Source organism: Mustela nigripes, chromosome 13 (assembly GCF_022355385.1).
Source record: "Mustela nigripes isolate SB6536 chromosome 13, MUSNIG.SB6536, whole genome shotgun sequence".
In the NCBI taxonomy this organism is placed as follows: domain Eukaryota; kingdom Metazoa; phylum Chordata; class Mammalia; order Carnivora; family Mustelidae; genus Mustela; species Mustela nigripes.
In genome coordinates this window covers 17,076,055-17,096,514 of record NC_081569.1, presented here as the reverse complement: position 1 = coordinate 17,096,514, position 20,460 = coordinate 17,076,055, and the positions used below count along the sequence as shown (strand labels likewise).

The 20,460-nt window shown below is 40.5% G+C and overlaps 1 protein-coding gene across 4 annotated transcripts in view; it reads left to right on the top strand.

Annotated features, from left to right (window-relative positions):
- The window catches only part of TTC23 (tetratricopeptide repeat domain 23), a 101,946-nt gene that overhangs the window by 40,636 nt on the left and 40,850 nt on the right, over positions 1 to 20,460 (top strand). For all 4 annotated transcript variants that reach the window (XM_059371658.1, XM_059371656.1, XM_059371657.1 and 1 more), the window contains one exon: positions 7,953 to 8,130. In XM_059371658.1, coding sequence (XP_059227641.1) covers positions 7,953 to 8,130 — 178 coding nt within the window. The remainder of the gene's footprint in view (positions 1 to 7,952; positions 8,131 to 20,460) is intronic.

Genomic DNA, 20,460 nt, shown 5'->3' with positions numbered 1-20,460 from the left:
AGTCTTGTTGATTGTTTTCTTCACCATGCAGAAGCTTTTTATTTTGATGCAGTCCCAAGAGTTTATTTTTGCTTTTGTTTCCCTTGTCGCGGGAGGCATATCTGCAAAGAAGTTGCTTCAGCCAATATCAAAGAAGTTACTGCCTGTGTTCTCTTCTAAGACTTTTTCGATTTTCTCACATTTACATCTTTAATCCATTTTTAATTTATTTTAGTGTGTGGTATAAGTAAGTGGCCCAGTTTTATTCTCTCTCTCTTTTTTTAAGATGTATGTATTTATTTATTTATTTTAGAGAGAACATGTGCAGAAGCAGGGGAGGGGCAGAGGGAGAGAGAGTCTTAAGCAGACTTTGCACTAAATGCGGAGCACAATGAGGGGCTTTATCCCATGACCCTGAGATCATGACCTGAGCTGAAACCAAGACTCAGATGCTTGACTAACCAAGCCACCCAGGTGCCCCCAGTTTCATTCTTCTGCATGTTGCTGTCCAGTTTTCACAATACCATTTGTTGAAAAGACTGTCTTTCTTCCATTAGATATTCTTTCCTGCTTTGTTCAAGATTAATTGACCCTAGAATTGTGGGTTTATTTCTGGGCTTTCTATTCGGTTCCATTTGTACGAATACCACACTGTTTTGATTATTACACCTTTATAATATAACCTGAAGTCCAAAATTTGTGATGCCTCCAGCTTTGCTTTTCTTCTTCAAGAATGCTTTGGCTTTGGGGGATCTTTTGTGGTTTCATACAAATTTTAGGATTGCTCTTGTTCTGTGAAAAATACTGTTGTATTTTGTTAGGGAACATTAAATCTGTAGACCACTTTAGGTGGTACGGACATTTCAACAATATTTGTTCTTCCAATCTGTGAGCATGGAATGCCTTTCCAGTTCTTTGTGTTGTCTTCAGTTTCTCTCATCACTTTTCTGTAGTTTTTAAGTACAAGTCTTTTACCTCTTTGGTTAACTTTATCCCTTGATATCTCATTATTTGTGGTGCAGTTATGAATGGGACTGTTTTTCTTAATTTCTTGTTGTGCTGCTTCATTATTGATATACAGAAATGTAGTGGATTTCTGTACATTGATTTTGTATCCTGCAACTTTCCTGAATTCATCAGTTCTAGCAGTTTTTTGATGGAGTCTTTGTGTTTTCTAAATATGGTTTCATGTCATCTGCACATAGTGAAAGTTTTACTTCTTCCTTGCTGATCTGAATGCCTTTCATTTCTTTTTGTTGTCTCATTGCTATGGCCAGGATTTCCAGTACTGTGTTGAATGAAAGTGGTTAGAGTGGACATCCTTGTCTTTTTCCTGATGTTGGGGAATAGCTCTCAGTTTTTCTCCATTAATGATGATTCTAGCTGTGGGTTTTTCATATATGGCCTTTATTGAGCTGAGCTATGTTTCTTTTAAACCTACTTTATTGATGATTTTTATCATGAGTGGATATTGTACTTTGTCAAATGTTTTTTCTGAATCTAATGAAATTATCATGTGGTTCTTGTCCTTTCTCTTATTGATGTGGTGTATCACAGTGATTGATTTTTGAATATTGAACCACACCTGTAGCCCAGTAATAAATCCTACCTGATTGTGGTGAATGATTTTTTTAATGTGTTGTTGGATTTGGTTTGCTAGTATTTTGTTAAGGACTTTTGTGTTTATATTCATCAGGGATATTGACCTGTAGTTCTTTCTTAGTGGAGTCTTTGTCTGGGTTTGGTATCAGGGCGGTATTGGCCTCATAGGATGATTCAGAAGTTTCCCTTCCTTCTCTATTTTTTGGAATAGTTTGAGAAAAATAGGTATTAACTCTTCTTTAAGTGTTTGGTAGACTTCGCCTGTGAAGTCATCTGGTCCTGGACTTTGGTTTGTCTTTGGGAATTTTTGATTACTGATTCAGTTTCATTACTGGCTATGGATCTGTTCAAATTTTCTATTTCTTCCTGTTTCAGCTTTTGTAGCTTATATGTCTCTAAAAATTTATCCAGTTTCTTCTAGGTTGTCCAATTTGTTGGCATATAATTTTTCATAATATTCTCTTATAATTGTCTGTATTTCTGTGCTGTTGGTTGTTATTTCTTCTCTCCCAATTGTAATTTTATTTATTTAAATCCTTTCTCTTTTTTCTTGATAAGTCTGGCTAGAGATTTATCAATTTTATTGATTTTATTTTCAAAGAACCAGTTCCTAGTTTCACTGATCTGTTCTGTTGGGTGTTTTGTTTTAGTTTCTGTATCATTTATTTCTGCTCTAGTCCTTAGTATTTTCTTCCTTTTGCTGCTTTTATTTGTTGTTCTTTTTGTAGCTCCTTCAGGTATAAGGTTAGGTTGTTTGAGACTGGCCTTTATCCCTTGGCATACTTTTTTCAAGGTTCATCTATGGTTTAACATGTTTATCAGTACTTGTTTTTTTGTGTTTTGGGTTTTTTTTTAAGATTTTAAAGGAGGAAGCAGGCTCCCTGTGGAGCCAAAAGCCCGATGTGGGGCTTGATCCCAGGACCCTAGAATCCTGACCAAAGCCGAAGGCAGAGGCTTTAACCCACTGAGCCACCCAGGCGCCCCTATCAGTACTTGTTTTGATGATTGAGTAACATTCCATTGTATGGATATACCACATTTTATTTACTCATTGCTTAGAATGGACATTCCTTGGAGGGACATTTGGGTTGTTTGGACTTTTTTATTCTTATGGGTAGTACTATTATGGGTAGTACTATTATGTTAAAGTTTTTATGTAGATACATGTTTTCATTTTTAGGGGGATATATAAAGGAGTGGAATTGCTGGATCATACTGTAATTCTATGTTTAAGACTTTGAGCAACTGCCACTATTTTCCAAAGTAGCTGCACCATTTTACATTCCCACCAGCAGTACGTAAGGGTTCCAGTTTTCCCACATGCTTGCCAACACTTGTTACTATTTTTCTTTATCGTTATTAACAGCCACTGTCCTAGTGGGTATGAAGTAATATCTCACTGTAGTTTTAATATGCATCTCCTTGATGGTTAATGATGAACATCTTCTCTTGTGTTTACGACCATTTGTATATCTTCTTTGGAGAAATGGCTATTTAGAAACTTTGCCCATCTTTAAACTGGGTTGTCCTTTTATTTTATTGCAAGAGTTGTTCATATATTCTTTTTATTTTATTGCAAGAGATGTTTATATATTTTATATATTATATAGTATATATGCAAGAGTTATTTTTATATATACATATATTTATATGTATATAAATTCTTAAATTTATAAAACTTACCCACAAACTATTTTTTAAACTTTCTAACTCATACTATTTTTGAAGGTGAGTGGTCAATTAAATCTGATATGATACCACTCAACCACTAAAAGTGATGTGATAGCATTCATTGCCACATTTTGATATATGATTAAGTGAGAGAAGCAGGTTCTAAAACATGATGTTCCATTTAAAAAATATTCATAGAAAATTATCTTGAAGTGTATATATCAAGGTGTACAGCACTCATCTTTGGCTGTTGCGATTATGTATATACATTTTTTATTTTTATAAATAAAATTAAATAAATATAAAATATTTCATATAAATAAAATATAATATAATGTACTTTTATATAATTTATAATTATATAATTTATATATTATGTAATTTATATATTTATAATATACTTATATATTATATAATTTATAATTATATAAAATATATAATTTGCAATCCTATGTAACTATTATTTATAATTATATAAATTATATATAATCATATAATTTATAATATAAATATAAACTATTTATTTAATTATGTATATATTTTATTTTTCTGTATCTTTTATTTTAATGACTATGTATTATACCTATAATAGATTATTCTCAGATTCTTTAAAAACTCAGCAGGAGAAGAAAATGCCTTCCTCAGTGGCGCATGCGTTTGACTGATTATGCTTATTATTTGGGCTTTCCAAAATCATAAGTGGGTGAGTGTGAGAACACAGTAGAGCCCATTTCAACAGAAGAACAACCTGAAGCTGTAGCACTTAGGTCCAGACAGTCCAGTGGTTGGGAGGAAGGGATCAAAGGTATAGGCCCTTAAGACCAATCTGTATGACTTGCCTCAGTTTTCAAAGCATTTCAGACACCTTCCTTGGCTCTACAACAACTGTATTGAACACCAAGATGCAGAGACATTATGTTCCTGCCCAAGGTTGTGCGGTCTTGTCTGCAAGGATGCTCCAACTACAGTTTGGGGGGCATCTGGGTGGCTCGGTCGGTTGAGCATCTGACTCTTGATTTCAGCTCACGTCATGATTTCAGCCATGAGATTAAGTCATGAGATCAAGTCCCACATCGAGCTCCACACTGGGCATGGAGCCTGGTAGAGAATTCTCTCTCTATCTCCTTCTGCCACGTGCACCCCCTTCTCTTTCTCTCTCTCCTAGAAACAAAAAATCCTACGGCTTGGGTTTTTCAATTCTTGCTGCAGTACTTGTAACTGATGGTCCTGCCTCTCATCCTGGGTTCTTTTTTTTGTAAAATTGTCTCCAAGGGTCCAGTATCTGAAGGATGACTTTCTGATACCTGAAAAAAAAATGGGTTAGCCTGGAGTAATATGCCGTAGTAATGTGGCTAAGGGAGTAGGTAAATGGCTACGCGTTGTCCCTGTTCTCCACGGCTCCAAACTCTCAAATGCTTTTCTTTCATGCTCTGTCTCAGGAAAGGAACAGTTGTTATATGAATTAACTTATGTCTTGTTATTATTTACTTTTTTTTTTCATTTATAAACTTGATTACTAAGCTTTCAATATTGCTTTTTCTTAGAGCTGTTGCTTATGGGGTGCCTGGGTGGCTCAGCCAGCTAAGTGTCTGACTTCCACTCAGGTCATGAGCTTGGGGTCCTGGGAATGGGTCCAGGATTAGGCTCCCTGCTTGGTGAGGATTGGTGGTCTGCCTCTCCCCCTACCCTTCTCCCTGCTCATACTCTCTCTCTTTCTCAAATAAATAAAATCTTTAAAAACAAACAAACGAAACTGTTGCTCAAATGAAGTCATCCTGGCATTTGTATTTGCTTTATTACCCTTCTATGATTTTAACAGCAGCTTTGCAAACAAAAGACTTATTATTCCTTGGCACATGCTTCATCATTTATGAACACGAGAAAGGAAGAAGATTATTTTTTTTTCCTGTGCTCAAATATTTGTGGCATTATTGGAGTTCTCTAGTTTAAAGTAGATGGAAAAAAAAACTCTTAAGTCATTTTAAAAGCTTTCTCTAGATTCTAGACCAGAGATTAGCAAACTTCTTCTGTAAAGGTCCAGACAGTAAATATTTCAGGCTTTGCAGGTGTCTGTTGCAAGTACTCAACTCTGCCATTGAGGTACAAAAACACCCAGAGACAATGTGAAAACAAGTGGATGGGGCTGTGTGCCAATAAAACTTTATTTACAAAAATAGACAGTGAGCAGATTTGGTGCACAGGCTATGGTTTGCTGACTCCTGTTTTCAATTGTTCTGAAACATTTGTCTACCAGGAATCTAATTTTTTTGGCTGAGTGATTTGTTATCAGCCATATGTTTCAAAGCCTCTTTCTATCACCCAAGACGGTAGTGGATTTTTCTCTTCAAAAGCAAAATATGATACTTACAAAGCTACATCCAAAGCTCAGTAAGAGTCAGAAGGCAAATCCAGTATTACTCAGTCACTTATTTATCTCTTCCTTTCTAAGGTGAAGAGTTGCTGTAAGCTACAACCTGGGCCCTGTTTGGTCCAGGAACATATCCCTGACCTCATCCAGTCAGAGAAGGTGTCCCAGGTCATAAGTTATCCAGTCCGGGTTTTATTTCACTGTGGCCATCTGAACCACAGATCCAAAGAGCATTTTTATTTCTATCAGTTCCTTTGAAATTTATTAGAGAACAAAATGGTTGTGAACAAATTCCAGTGACTGAGTTGAAAACAAGACCTTCTTCTTCTTCTTCTTTTTTTTTTTTTTTTTGCATGTGTGTAGTTTCCTAGTCACTTAATCACATTATGTGTCCCTTTATCCATGGGCAGTTAGGAATTATAAGATCTTTTTGTAGTAAAGATTCTAAGGTAAAGGGTAACATAGAAGGGATTGGTAGCTTTCATAATGAATTTGATACATAAAGTTCTTCCATGCAAGAAAAAGTTTCTATTTTTTTTTTAAGATTTTTATTTATTTATTTGCAGACAGATCACAAGTAGGCAGAGAGGCAGGCAGAGAGAGGAGGAAACAGGCTCCCCGCCGAGCAGAGAGCCCATGCAGGACCTGATCCTGGGACCCTGAGACCCTGACCTGAGCTGAAGGCAGAGGCTTTAACCCACTGAGCCATCCAGGCACTCCAAAGTATTTCTTAACAAATATTTTAGAGAAGAGTGTTTTTTAAATGTCTGCTAGTATGTTTGCTGAACAAAATACATGGTTATTTTTTTTACGTGACGGGGTTTTATCCCAGAAAGGGTCAAGAACCTTTTCCCACTGCCCCCTTAACTTACAGTTTTTAAATTAACATTTTTCTGATGTCAGAGTAATAGAATTTTATAGAAGAAAATATGGGAAATTTAGAAAGCATAAGTAAGTAAAGTCAAAATCACTACCAACCCTTTAAAGGTAACTCCTGCTGGGGCACCTGGGTGGCTCAGTGGGTTAAGCCTCTGCCTTCGGCTCAGGTCATGATCTCAGGGTCCTGAGTTTGAGTCCCACATCGGGCTCTCTGCTCAGCAGGGGAGCGTACTTCCCTCTCTCTCTCTCTGCCTGCCTCTCTGTCTACTTGTGATCTCTCTCTGTCAAATTAAAAAAAAGGTAACTACTGCTCACATTTTATTGTCCATTTAGATGGCTCTTAATGCGTATATCGTGCATATAGATTAAGCTATAACATTTTCACCTGCATGAGATACTATACAAAGCATTTTTGTATTCTGCCTTTTATATATCTATGTCGGTAAATCTGGATCTACATCAACTTTAAGGGCTATTGTGGCATTCCACAGGAGTGAGATACTTACTGTTATCTGCTTGGAGGATCTCCTATTTGTGTATTTTAAGTGCTTTGTACTTTTCCACTATTACAAAGAGTGCTTAGATAAACATCCCCATACATGTCCTGCCAGAGTAACTCTTTTTAAGAGAAACTATGAAAATGCCATTAGCAGAAATATGTCTGTACTTATGTATGTAGAATTTTTTTTTTAAGATTTTATTTATTTATTTGACAGACAGAGATCACAAGTAGGCAGAGAGGCAGGCAGAGAGAGAGAGAGAGAGAGGGAAGCAGGCTTCCTGCGGAGCAGAGAGCCCGATGCGGGGCTTGATCCCAGGACCCTGAGATCATGACCCGAGCCGAAGGCAGCAGCCCAAACCACTGAGCCACCCAGGCGCCCCTAGAATTTTGATACAGAAAAGTTTACGCTCAAATTATATCCTTTCTAACAGTTAATGAGAGTGCTTTGTGCCCTCACCAATACTGGGAAATTTCTGTAATTTCTCAACAGATCAGTTATCAGCATCTCGGTATCCTTCGTGCTAGCTCTTATTGTTTGTTAACTATTTTATATTCTTTAACCCAACACTTACATAGCACTTACTGTATGTCAGAGACTTCTAGGTGTTTTTATGAGTATTAGCTAATTTCATCTTCCCTGTAACCCAATAAAGTAAGGACTGTTACTATTCTTAACTCAGAGATGGGAAAGCTGTGAAGCAACTGGAAATTCACACATCTGGTAGCTAGTGGAGCCAGGATCCAAAGCTTCCTCGTTATTCTAGACTCCACCTGCTTGACCATTGTGCCTGCTGCCTCTTTGGAGGAAACAAGAACTTAGCTGGCTGGAGAGTGAACCTGGACAACAGGGGTCAGAGAGCCAAATTGTAACCCTTATATTTATACATTTTCCCACCTATATGTCTTCTAATTATTTAAGAAGTAATCTCTTTGATTTTTTATTTTTTTTAGGATGTATCAAAGTCAGAAGAAATCAAAAGAAGCTCTGCCTCACTACCAAGAGGCTTTAGAATATATTGAGAGCAGTCGAGGTGAAAAAAGTCTTGAGTGTGTACCAATATTGAGGGAATTAGCCAGTGTCGAGCAAGCCCTGGGACTTCATGACGCATCCGTCAACCATTTTCTACAGGTAAGCTGCAATCTACGGGCCACCAAAGTTCTTCTGGACCCACTGGTTTCCATGGGCACGAGTGGAAGAGCAGCTCAGAATGCCTGGTTTTGTTGTTTGCTCCGGATAAGAACATCTTCGTCTAGGTGACCGAATGGATAAGTGTGGGAGAGGGGTCCTCTGTTGCCCGGTGCATGGTCCTCAGATAGCCTGACACCTTGAAGACAGCTTTTCTCCTATTAGTGCCATGATTCAAGTCTTGTTTTCTGAAGTTCTTTGTCTTCTCATGTTTATTTAGAGCTCATGTTTTCAAACTGATTCGGGTTCTTTTCTAACCATCTAAAATCTTCTACCATCTAAAGTCTTCTACCATTATAAAATCTTCACTTGAAGCCACTTGGAGTTGTCATTTATTAGCTCCTGATCTCCTTTATCATTGTAGGACTCCTCTGTGAATGTGTCAGTCCAGGTTCTCCTGAGAAACAGAACCAACAGGCCATATACAGAGAGAGAGATTGATTTTAAGGAATTGACTGACGCAGTTGTGGGGGGTGGCGCACGAGTCCGAAATACATAGGGTAGGCAGGCCAGCTGAAAACTCAGGCCCGATCTCTATGTTATAGTCTTGAGACAGAATCCCTTCTTCTCCAGAAAACCTCAGCTTTTTGCTCTTTAGGCCTTCAGCTGATTGGATAAGGCCCACTCACATCGCTGAGGGCAATGTCCTTTACTCCAAGTCTGACTGTAAATGTTAATCACATCTACAAGATGCATTCACAGCAACATCCAGACTAGTGTTTGACCTAAAAACCGGGCACCATGGCCTCACCAAGTTGACACATAAAATTAACCATCCCAGTGAGTTCCATATTTTTGGATGGCATCATCTGCTATAAACACATTTTAAATTGTTTTGTCTGAACATTTTTCCCTGTTAAAGTTGTAAAATATAGACCGAACTATTCTTGTTATTTAGGATCAGATGAAATGACATGGGATTAAGAGTTCTGGATTGCTCTTTCTTTTTAAATTTGTCGGACCATGGATACACCCACCCAGAGTTTTTAGAATATCCTATTCTGTCACTGTTATATAGATTATCTCTCTCTCTCTTTTTTTTAAATATTTTGTTTATTCATCTGACAGACAGAGATCACAGGTAGGCAAAGAGGCTGGCAGAGAGAGAGAGAGAGAGGAAAGCAGACTCCTTGCTGAGCAGAGAGGCCCATGGGCGGCTCAATCCCAGGACCCTGAGATTGTGACCTGAGCCGAAGGCAGAGGCTTTAACCCACTGAGCTACCCAGGCGCCCCTGGATTATCTCTCTTAATTACTATCTCCCTATGACATAGTATTATGTCCAGTTTATAGATAAGGAAGTCAAGAATTAGAAAGGTCGAGCCATAGGCCCAGGAGTACCATCGATGCCAATAAATAGCATAGCCCAGAGTCAAACCCAGTGGTTTTCAGGAAGATTTTTCTAGCTGGTATGTAACAGAATGGGCCAGGGAAAATGTGCCAACAGTGGAAGCAGGGAGAACAGTTCGGAGACTACCAAAGTAGCAAAGGCTGAAGATGATTTTGCCTTGGACCAGGATGATGATAGTAAGGATGAAGAGAAGCAGACGGGTTTGACAAAGATGGGCGAGGCAGAATTGATGAGGTATGGAGATAGATTGGAAGTGAGAAGAGGGCATGGGATGAGTCAATGATGACTCCTGGGTTTCTGGTCTGAACAAGTGCATGGATGTGTGTGCCAGGTACAGTGGGGGTTGGGGAGCAGGCGTTGACAGGTGCTGGAGAGATGGCGAGCTCAGGTTTCGAAGGCGGGTCTGAGATGCTTATACAGGTGGAAATGTCAGTTACATAATCAGGACTAGAGCTCAGAACAGGGGTCAGGAAGTCATGTACGGATACGCAGTCAGTTGCCCTGGGAGAGGACGAGATCACCCAGCGGTGTGTGTTGGGGTGGGGAGGTTATTGAGTGAGAAGAGAAAAGGATACAACAGAGCCTTAAGAAACTTCAGCGTTCATTGGTCAAGTCAAGAAGGATGATGTGGCAAAGAGAGCAGAGAAGAATTTGGCAGAAAAACATGAGCAAAAGTAAAAGTGAAAGTGGTATCTTCGGTGTCCTTGGATACCTTTTGCTGTTCCGAAGGACATGGGGCAGTTTGGAGAATAAATGGATGAGTATTCCTAAATCCTAAAGGGCTTAGCACAGGGCCTGACACATAGCACTACACAGGATTTTAAAAATTCCCCTCTTTCCTTTCTTTTTCCTTTCTCTTTCCTTGATGACTTGGTCAAGGGAAACACTGGGGCAGTCAAGAGGCAGAAACCAGATTGTGTGGTGAGTGAGATGTGAGGAAGCAAATGTAATAAACATAGGTACCTAATTTTTAAAAAATTTTTAATGTAAATTCAATTTAGTTAACATATAGTATATTATTAGTTTCTGGGGTAGAATTTAGTGACTCATCAGTTGCATATAACACCCAGTGCTCACTATATCACATGCCCTCCTTAGTGCCCATCCCCCCACCCCCATCCCCCAGCCATCTCTCCCCTCCATCAACCCTCAGTGTGTTTCCTAGAGTTCAGAGTCTTATGGTTTGTCTCCCTGTCTGTTTTCATCTTATTTTATTTTTCCTTCCCTTCCCCTATGTTCATCTGTTTTGTTTCTTAATTCCACATACGAGTGAAATCATATGGTGTTTGTCTTTCTGATTGACTTATTTCACTTAGCCTAATCCCCTCTAGTTCCATCCATATCATTGCAGATGGCAAGATTTCATTCTTTTTGATAGCCGAGTAATATTCCATTGTATAAATACACTACATCTTCTTTATCCATTCATCTGTCCATGGACATCTGGTCTCTGTCCATGGTTTGGCTATTGTGAACATTGCTGTTATAAATATTGAGGCACAGGTACCCCTTTGAGTCACTATTTTTGTATTCTTTGGGTAAATACCCAGTGATGCAATTGCTGGGTCATAGGATAGCTCTATTTTTAACTTTTTTTGAGGAATCTCCATAGTGTTTTCCAGAGCGGCTGCACCAGCCTGCATTCCTACCAACAGTGTAGGAGGGTTCCCCTCTCTCTACATCCTCAGCAACATCTGTTGTTTCCCAAGTTGTTAATTACAGAGACCTATTTCACAAAGTACTAAGAGGTGAGGAGGGGGCGCCTGGGTAGCTCAGTGGGTTAAGCTGCTGCCTTCGGCTCAGGTCATGATCTCAGGGTCCTGGGATCGAGTCCTGCATCGGGCTCTCTGCTCAGCAGGGAGCCTGCTTCCCCCCCTCCCTCTGTCTGCCTCTCTGCCTACTTGTGATCTCTGTCAAATAAATAAATAAAATCTTTAAAAAGAAAAAAAAAGTAATATCAAATGTGGTACTGAGAATCGAGAATCATATATCTATGAGACACTAGTGTTCCCCGGGCCATAGTTTAGGAAATACTAGTGTAGAGAAAGAAATTGGAATTTCTAAGAGCAGGGATCATCGAAAGGATTCTACCTTCCAGTATATTAGGCCTTATCACCTCTAGGAGCCCTCGGTACTATGCGAATGGAAAATGGGTTAAGTAGTCCCTCTTGTTTGTAGGGCCCAGATTCACCATTTTTTAAAAAAGATTTATTTATTTATTTGAGAGGGAAAGTAGGGGAGGGGAGCGTAAAGGGAGAGGGAGAGAATATCAACAGATTCTCCACTGGTCATGGAGCCCAATGCCAGGCTCAGTTTTGAGACCCAGAGATCAGGACCTGAGCTGAAACCAAGAGCTGGACATGTAACCAACTGAGCCACCCAGGCACCCCCACCCCCCACCCAGAGTCACCATTTTAAAGTATTTTGCCATAGTCGTTCTCCCTATCTGTCTGTATAGACACACATGTATGTATATATAGGCACAAAGTGGTAACTATTTACACTTTTTAATCATCTGGAAGTATTTGATTATATTGTGTCCTTCAATCCCTGAGTACTTAACAAAGATAGTCTCTGAGGTAGTCACAATACAGTCATCAAATTCACGAATGTTCTCATTGGTAGAAGCCATATTCTCCTTTGTCAGTTGTCCCAGTACTGTCTTTATGTCATTTTTTTTTCCATCCAATACAAGATCCACTCCGGGTTCATGTGTTACCTTTAGTCATTATGCCTCTGGTCTTTAATCTAGAACAGCTTCTCAGCTTGTCTTTGTCTCCTTTGACATTGACATTTGTGAAGAGTACAGATCAGCCATTTTCTAGACTATATCTCAGTTTGGGTTTATCTGATGTTTTCTTATGACTAAGTTTGGACAATGCATGCCCAGCCAGAATACTACAAAAGGATATTGTATTTCTTAGGGTAGTACATCTGGAGGCACGTGACATCTACCTGTCCTTCATTAGTGACGCTACGTTTATCACCCAATCAAAGTGATTCTTCCCTTTGGGAACTGTTGTTCCCTTTGAATACCAATAAGCATTCAGTAGAGAGACAATTTTAAGACTATGTATATATCCCACTCCTTTGCACAGTTTCTCAACGTTTAGCACGCGTTGATGACTCTTTCCCAAACCACTCTCTGCAGTGATGGTGGCAGATGAATGATTCTCCATTCTGCCATCCCATCCACATTTATCAGTGGTTGTTCATCTCTTAGGAAAGTCCCTCCCTCCTCCCACCAGGTTATTTATTTGCTGTGTGTATGTGTTCTTTTTCCACCTAGGAGTATATTCTGGAAATCACTTTATAGCAATTCATTCATCTGTACAAAGGTATGATAATCCACTTTAGGCACATACTGTGTTTTTCTCAAATCGTTTTGTGTTTGGACATTTCGATAGGTCCCAGTATTCTGTAATTACAGACAATGTTCTAATGAATAATCTTACTCACATATATTTTTATATTATTGGAGTTGTATCTTCAGAGTAAATTCCTAGACATGGGAATGCTCCACCAAAGGGAGCTGGTTGTGTTGGTAGTTTTGCTGGATATTGCCTTTCTTGGGGCTTCTACCATTTATACCCCCACCAGCAAAGTCAGACTGTGCTGTCTCCCCAACAGCCTCTTCCCAAAGACTGTATCGTCAAACTTTTCATTTAGTTCTATCAGAGAGGCAAAAAGTGAAGTTTCTGTATAGTTTTAATCTGCACAATAAAATTGTCTATCTTTTCATAGGTTCAGTGGATTTCCTTAATATATTTTTTGTGAATTTTCTTTTCCTATCATTTGTCTACTTTTTAATAGAATTTTTATCTAGTTTCCCTTAACTGTTAAAAGTCATTACAGGGACACTGGGTGGCTCAGTCAGTTAAGCATCTGCCTTTGACTCAGGTCATGATACCAGGGTCCTGGGATCGAGTCCCACATCAGGCTCCTTGCTCAGCAGGGAGCCTGCTTCTCCCTCTGCCCACCACTCCCCCTGCTTGTGCTCTCTCTCTGACAAAAAAATAAAATCTTTTAAAAAAATAAAATATTTTAAAAAATTAAGAAAAAAATAAAAGTCATTACGTCCGACACATATTGCCCCTTTATCTATGACATGTGTCATAAATATTTTCACTCGATTTGTCATTTGCATTTTATTTTGTTTATGGCGTTTTTACTGAGATAATTTATATACCCTAAATCTCACCCTTCTACAGTGTACAGTGTAGTAGTTTGGTCATATTCACAAAGCGGTACAAGCATGACCACTATCCAATAGCAGAACAACTCTCATCACCTCAAAAGCAACTTGCACCCACTGTGAGTTACTCCCCGATTTCTTGTACTGCTCATCTGGCAACCACTAGTCTACCTTCTGCCTCCATGGATTTGGCTATTATAGACATTTCATAGAAATAGAATCCTATCATATGTGGCCTTTTGTGTCTGACTGTTTTATCTAGCATATTGCTTTCAAGGTTCATCCATGCTTAGCGAGTATCACTACTTCATTCTTTAAAAAAATAATAAAAATAAAAAGATTTATTTGAGAGAGAGAGAGAGAGCACACGTGAGCTGGGGGAGGAGCAGAGGGAGGAGCAGAGGGAAGAGAGCATCTCCTGCCGAGCACGGAGCCAGATACAAGGCTCGATCCCACAACCCTGAGATCATGGCCTGAGCTGAAATCAAGAGTCAAATGCTTAACCACCTAAGCCTGCCGGGGGCCTCTACTTCATCCCTGTTTTATGGCTGACGAATGTTCTGTAATACTGACGGGCCACCTTGATTCATCTCTTCATCAGTTGATGGATGCTTGGGTTGTTTCCACTCCATGGAGATTACAAATCTTGCTGCTCTGAGCATTCACACGCAAGTTTTTACATGGATATAGGTTTTCAGTTCTCTTGGGTATAAAGAGAACCTGACTCTTTGAGGAGCTGCCAAGCCGTTCTCCAAAGCAGCCTCAGCATCCGAGTCCCACCAGCAATGGCTGAGAATTCTTCCTTCACATCCTCGCTAACACGCGTTAGAATCTGTCCTTCTGATTTCAGCCATCCTCGTGGGTGCAGAGTGGTATCCCGCTGGGATTTTGATTTAAATCTCTCCAATGACTCATGGTGTTCTGCCTCCATGGATATGTGTGTGCTCATTTGTCCATCTTTGGAGAAACGTTTATTCAAATCCTTTGCTCATTTTTAAATAGGTTTACTTGTCTTTTTCATTGTTGGCTTAAAAGAGTCCTTCCTATGGGATATTAGACACTAGACCCTTATCAGATACACGATGTATAAATATTTTCTCCCGTCCTCTGGGTTGTCCTCTCACTTTCTTGATCGCAGCCTCAGAAGCATAAAAGTTTTTACTTTCACTGAAGTCCAGGGTATGCTTTTTCTTTTGTGGCTTGTGCTTTCAGCCTCACATCTAAGAAACCATTGCCTAATCCAAATTGATGAAGACTTGTATCTGTTTTCTTCTATGGGTTTTATAGTCTAATTTTTACATTGAAGTCTTTGATCCACTTTGAGTTCATTTTTTTAAAAGACTTTATTTATTTATTTGACAGAGAGAAAGATCACAGGTAGGCAGAGAGGCAGGCAGAGAGAGAGGGGGAAGCAGGGTCACCACTGAGCAGAGAGCTCGATGCGGGGCTTGATCCCAAGACCCTGAGATCATGACCTGAGCCAAAAACAGAGGCTTAACCCACTGAGCCAGCCCCCAGGCGCCCCGAGTTCTTTTTTTTTTTTTTTTTAGGATGTGAAGTAGGGCTCCATCGTCACTCTTTTGCATGTGAATATCCTGGTTGTCCCAAGACAAGATAGTCCCAGGACTATCTTTTCTCCACAGAATTACCTTGGGACCTGTGTCAAAATCAATTGACCATAAACATAAGGTTTTACTTTTGGACTTTTTTTTTTTTTAAGATTTTATTTATTTATTTATTTATTTGACAGACAGAGATCACAAGTAGGCAGAGAGAGAGAGGAGGAAGCAGGCTCCCCACTGAGCAGAGAGCCCGATGCAGGGCTCAATCCCAGGACCTGGGATCATGACCTGAGCCGAAGGCAGAGGCTTTAACCCACTGAGCCACGCAGGCGCCCCATACTTTTGGACTTTTGATTCTATTCCGTTGATCCATATTTCTGTCCTTATGCCAGCACCACAGTCTCATGTAATGTCTTATAGTAGTACATTTATGTATATTATGAATACTGCTACTGTGAACATTCGTGCACAAGTTTTATGGTAAGTTTTGAAATCTATAAGAGTGACATCTCCAACTTCTTTACTCTTTTTTAAGATTGTTTTGACTCATCTGGCTTCCTTATGCTTTTATGTGATTTTAGGTTAAGCTTATCAGTTTCTGGAAAAACAAAACAAAACACTGAGTCCGTATTAACTTCCTCACAATATTAAGGCTTTCCATACATGAACATAAGATATCTTTATTTATTCAGTTCTTCCCTGGTTTCTTTCAACCTTTTTTTTTTTTTTTTAATAAACTCAACCATGTTTTATAGTATAAGTTTTGTACTTCTTTTGGGAGATTTATTCCCAGGTGTCTTGTTCTTTTGATGCTCTTAGAAACAAAAACGCTTTTTTTTCTTTATTTCCTTTCCCTGCTGTCCATTGCTAGTGTGCAGAAATACAAATGGTAGGTTTATCTTACATGCTGCTATCCTGCTGAACTCATTTATTAGCTCTAATATGTTTTCCTGTAGATTCATAATGCTTTTTCGCCATGCAAAAGCTTTCTTAATTGCTTTCACATTTTCAACATTTCCCTTCACTGCATTTGGATTTTGAATTTTTTAGAAGGATTTCTCTGTATTAGAGCTGTAGAATAATTCACGCATTTTTATAATACTTGTAAAATTTAATCGGTGACTTTTATTGTTGTTTATTCTTGAGTTTAATAAAGATTGGAGAGTGTTTAAATAAATACTTCCCAATCATTATTAGAGAGAGGGCTTTGTGACGTTGAAATAATACTGGGTGTGAAGTCAGAAAATCCGAGTGGGAGTCCAAAGTCTTCTGTTTGCCAGCTCTTTGATTATACAAGTCATTTAACCTCTCCAAAAAACAAAACAAAACAAAAAATCCAGTCCTACAAAAGGCCCTATCCATTTCACAGAACTGTTCAAAGGTTCAAAATGGAAACTGCTTTGTGAACCATTAGGCATGTTGCCAGTATAAGCTTCTTTTATTTATTAACGGTAATTATTAAACATTTATCAAGGCTCCTCTTTTCTCTAAGAGCTTTACCTAGACACAGAAAGGTACAGTGTGGCTGCAGCTCTCCACGGGAGCCCTCGGCTAAAAGCCATTTAGTAAGTACCCGAAAAGAAAAGGGGTTTTGTTATTTTACCCTCTAGTTTTTCCACTCTTCATTCCTTTGGAGTGACAGAAATGCCCAGAGAGAAAAGACCTTTTATTTTCTGGAGAATGTCGACAAGTTCCAAAGTATTTCGGGAACAAACCCATTCAAGTGGAGAAAAATACCAAGCCCCACGGAGCCACCACACAGGGAAGGCGGTGGTCCCCGGGGCCAGTGACATGACTGTGCTGGGCCCCATCAGTCCCCGTGCTGCAGGGGTCTGCGGACAATCTGCAGGCACAATTGTTTCTCAGACTACTCATGGCAGATTTTGGCAATAGATCTGTGTTTTCCTCTCCGCAAGAAAACCCCCAGGATCTCATTTTTGTGAGGATGTCGTGGGTGTGTGTGTCAGTAGGGGGATGAGTTGACACCCCACGAGCTTCGGCTGCTTTTCGACGTCTCTGTTAGTTGACTTGCCTGTCTTCCTTTTCCGTTTTCAGGGCAACTCTGCCTCTCAGTAGTTCCCAGATTTGCAGGCAGTTGGATTTACAAAGTATCGCAAACTAATACATCAGTCAAACTACCAAACACTTGGAGGTCAGAAAATGTGGCTTCAGGTTCCTCTGGGCAGCCTTGGCCAGACCCAGGGGACGGGTGACAGGTGTTCACACCCGACTCCTGCCAGCTTCGGATGACAGCACACATGGCAGCACCTCTGATTGGTTCTGGTTCATTGCTGTGTATTTGCTGTAATGCACTATTTATAATTTCCCAAATCTCTAAAAATACTACCCTTTCTTGTTTAAAATTAGAAAAGATGCAGAATGCAATTGTGATTCTGCGCATCATAAAACTTTCCCAAGAATGACATAAATCCAGATGCTATATTGTTTCTTTTTAAGTAACTATTTTTTTAATAAAAATGATAATGCTCTTTATATTTAAAAGATCAAGCCATGCAGAGGAATACAAAGAAATGAGTTACAAGTCATCTGGGGCCTCCCTTCCAAGAAGAGTCAGTGGTAATGCTTGTATCTTTCCTCTGCATATGTGCATATGGGTATATAGACTGAGAGGGAGAAAATGAGAAAGAAAAAAAGAGAAAGAAAGAGGGATGAATTTGATGGCATAAAAACAAAAAACTTCTCTGTGACAAAATATCACAAAGTCAAAGAATAAATATCAAAGAGAGAAGACAGAGAAAGAGTTCTTATAAAAGCTAGGTGAGGGGTGCCTGGGTGGCTCGGTTAAGTGATTGACACCTCCTGAAATGGAGCCTGTGTTGGGCTCCATGTTCAATGGGGAATCTGTTTGAGATTCTCTCTCCCTCTCGCTCTTATGCTCTCTCTCTCTCTCTCTCTAAAATAAACAAATAAAACTTAAAAAAAAATCTAGATGAAAAAGACAACTCCATAGAAATAGAGACAAAAGGCAGAAATGGTCAGTTTACAGAAGCGGAACTACAAATAGCCCATAACCATAGAAAAATAATGGTCGACGTCATTTGTTTTTAAAGAAATACACTGTGGGGCGCCTGGGTTGGTCAGTGGGTTAAAGCCTCTGCCTTCGGCTCAGGTCAGTATCCCAGGGTCCTGGGATCGAGCCCCGCATTGGGCTCTCTGCTTGGCCGGGAGCCTGCTTCGCTTCCTCTCTCTCTGCCTCTCTCTCTGCCTATCTCTCTGCCTACTTATGATCTCTGTCTGTCAAATAAATAAATAAAATTTTTTAAAAAATACACTGTAACTGAGCAAAACAAGAGTCTGATGATGCCGAGATGGCAAGGGTACAAGAAAGCAGGCATCCTATGTACCACTGAAAGGAATGGGCATTGGCACCACTTTGCGGGGGAAACAGTTGATATTCCCTCTACGATGTTATAATGCATTGACCCCTTGACTAGCTGGTTCACATCTATAAACTTACCCAACAGATAGATGTGTACACGTGTGCAAAGACGTATACGCAGTGAAACTGTGTCGCTGGCAACAGCGAGCCTTTGGAAATTAGACACACGATAGATAGATGGATGGATGGATGGATGGATGATACGTGTGTTCCGCCTTGAGAGATGCTCAGAGGACATGATTATTTTTAATAAGCCAGATGTAGACCAGAATGTTTATTGAGTCAACAACTGATCAGATCCCGCCAGGTGCCCCTTGTCCAGGGGCAGCCTAAGGAGTGACATAGGCCTTAGCTGAACAGTCACACATGTTCCCATGAATGTGGAAAGGCAACTGTGACCTGCACCTGGAGAAAGGTACCGGGTGCTGTGAGAGCTCCCAACAGAGAGGCCTGAAGAGAGGGGACAGGAGTCACTGTGGCAGAGCCCGGAGGGCTGGTGGCCGAGGAAGCTGGGGGAGGGGCGGCAGGGCAGACAGAGTCAGGCCCTCAGCGCGCATGCGCGTCTGTGCAGGTGTGCGTTTGCATAAGCGTGTCAGTATTTCAAAGGGGCACACGGGGAAACTTGGAAGTGATCACTGTAAGAAGTCAGATTCACAGAAGTCGCTGCGAATAGGGAGAAGAGCGTGAGGCTTATAGACAGAAGGGAGAGGGTGTTTTAACTTACCACTTAGGCTCTTTCAAAATTATATAGGGGTATTACTCCTATAATCTATAAAAAAATCTAGCTATGTTTTAAGGAAACACACACTAGTAACCAAGAGCAGATGAAAATCTAAGTTCTCCACGTATCTATTTTGGTGCTAACCCTTACGGAGAGGAGGACCTTTTCTCCCCAGCCCTTTGGAAGAGCTAAAATTGACAACTGGAGGGTGGCCACAGAGGACTCTCTATTAAAAGAAACCGGCTTCCTCTGAGGCCCTTGGACTCCGTTTTTGAATGCCCTCCCCTCCGCACCCAGTGATTTCCCTTTCGTCTACTCCCCACCCCCACCCCCAGGAGTCCCAGCCACATCTTTCTCTTAGCCAAGGCTCTCCGCAGCCCCAGGCCCCTGCGGGGTGGGTGGCCGTGAGAGGCTTCCCTGCCTGCCAGAGACTGGAGAGGAAAGGAAGCGTCAGCCTGGAGTTGTAACGTGACCCTGTCCGGTACAAGGCCCCCAGCCCAAAGCTAAAGTGTGGGACGGCGGGCTCCAGCAAAGGCCAGGAGGGGAAGCCATGTAACTACACGGTTGGGCAGTTCTAGAAGGAACACAGCAAGCTCACACCTCACAGTGACAAGGGGACTGGAATCAAAGCAGACACACAGACATGGTAGAAAGCACCTTTAAAAAAAAAAAAAAAGATTTTATTTATTTACTTATTTGACAGAGAGAAAGAGATCACAACAAGTAGGCAGAGAGGCCAGGGGGGCGGGGAGCAGGCTCCCTGCTGAGCAGAGAGCCCTATGTGGGGCTCGATTGCAGGACCCTGAGATCATGACCTGAGGGCATGAGCTGAAGGCAGAAGCTTAACCCACTGAGCCACCCAGGTGCCCCAGAAAGACCTTCTTCATCATCTGCTCTATCCGTCACCCACTGCCTAACTCTCCACTCTGGGGCCGTCCTTCTGTGGTTAGTTCTCAGCTGCTTCGGGACCCACACATTGGCAGCCCGGTCTCCCCCTCGCCAGCCCATTTCAACTTCTGGGCCTAATCTATTTCCCAGCACCTATT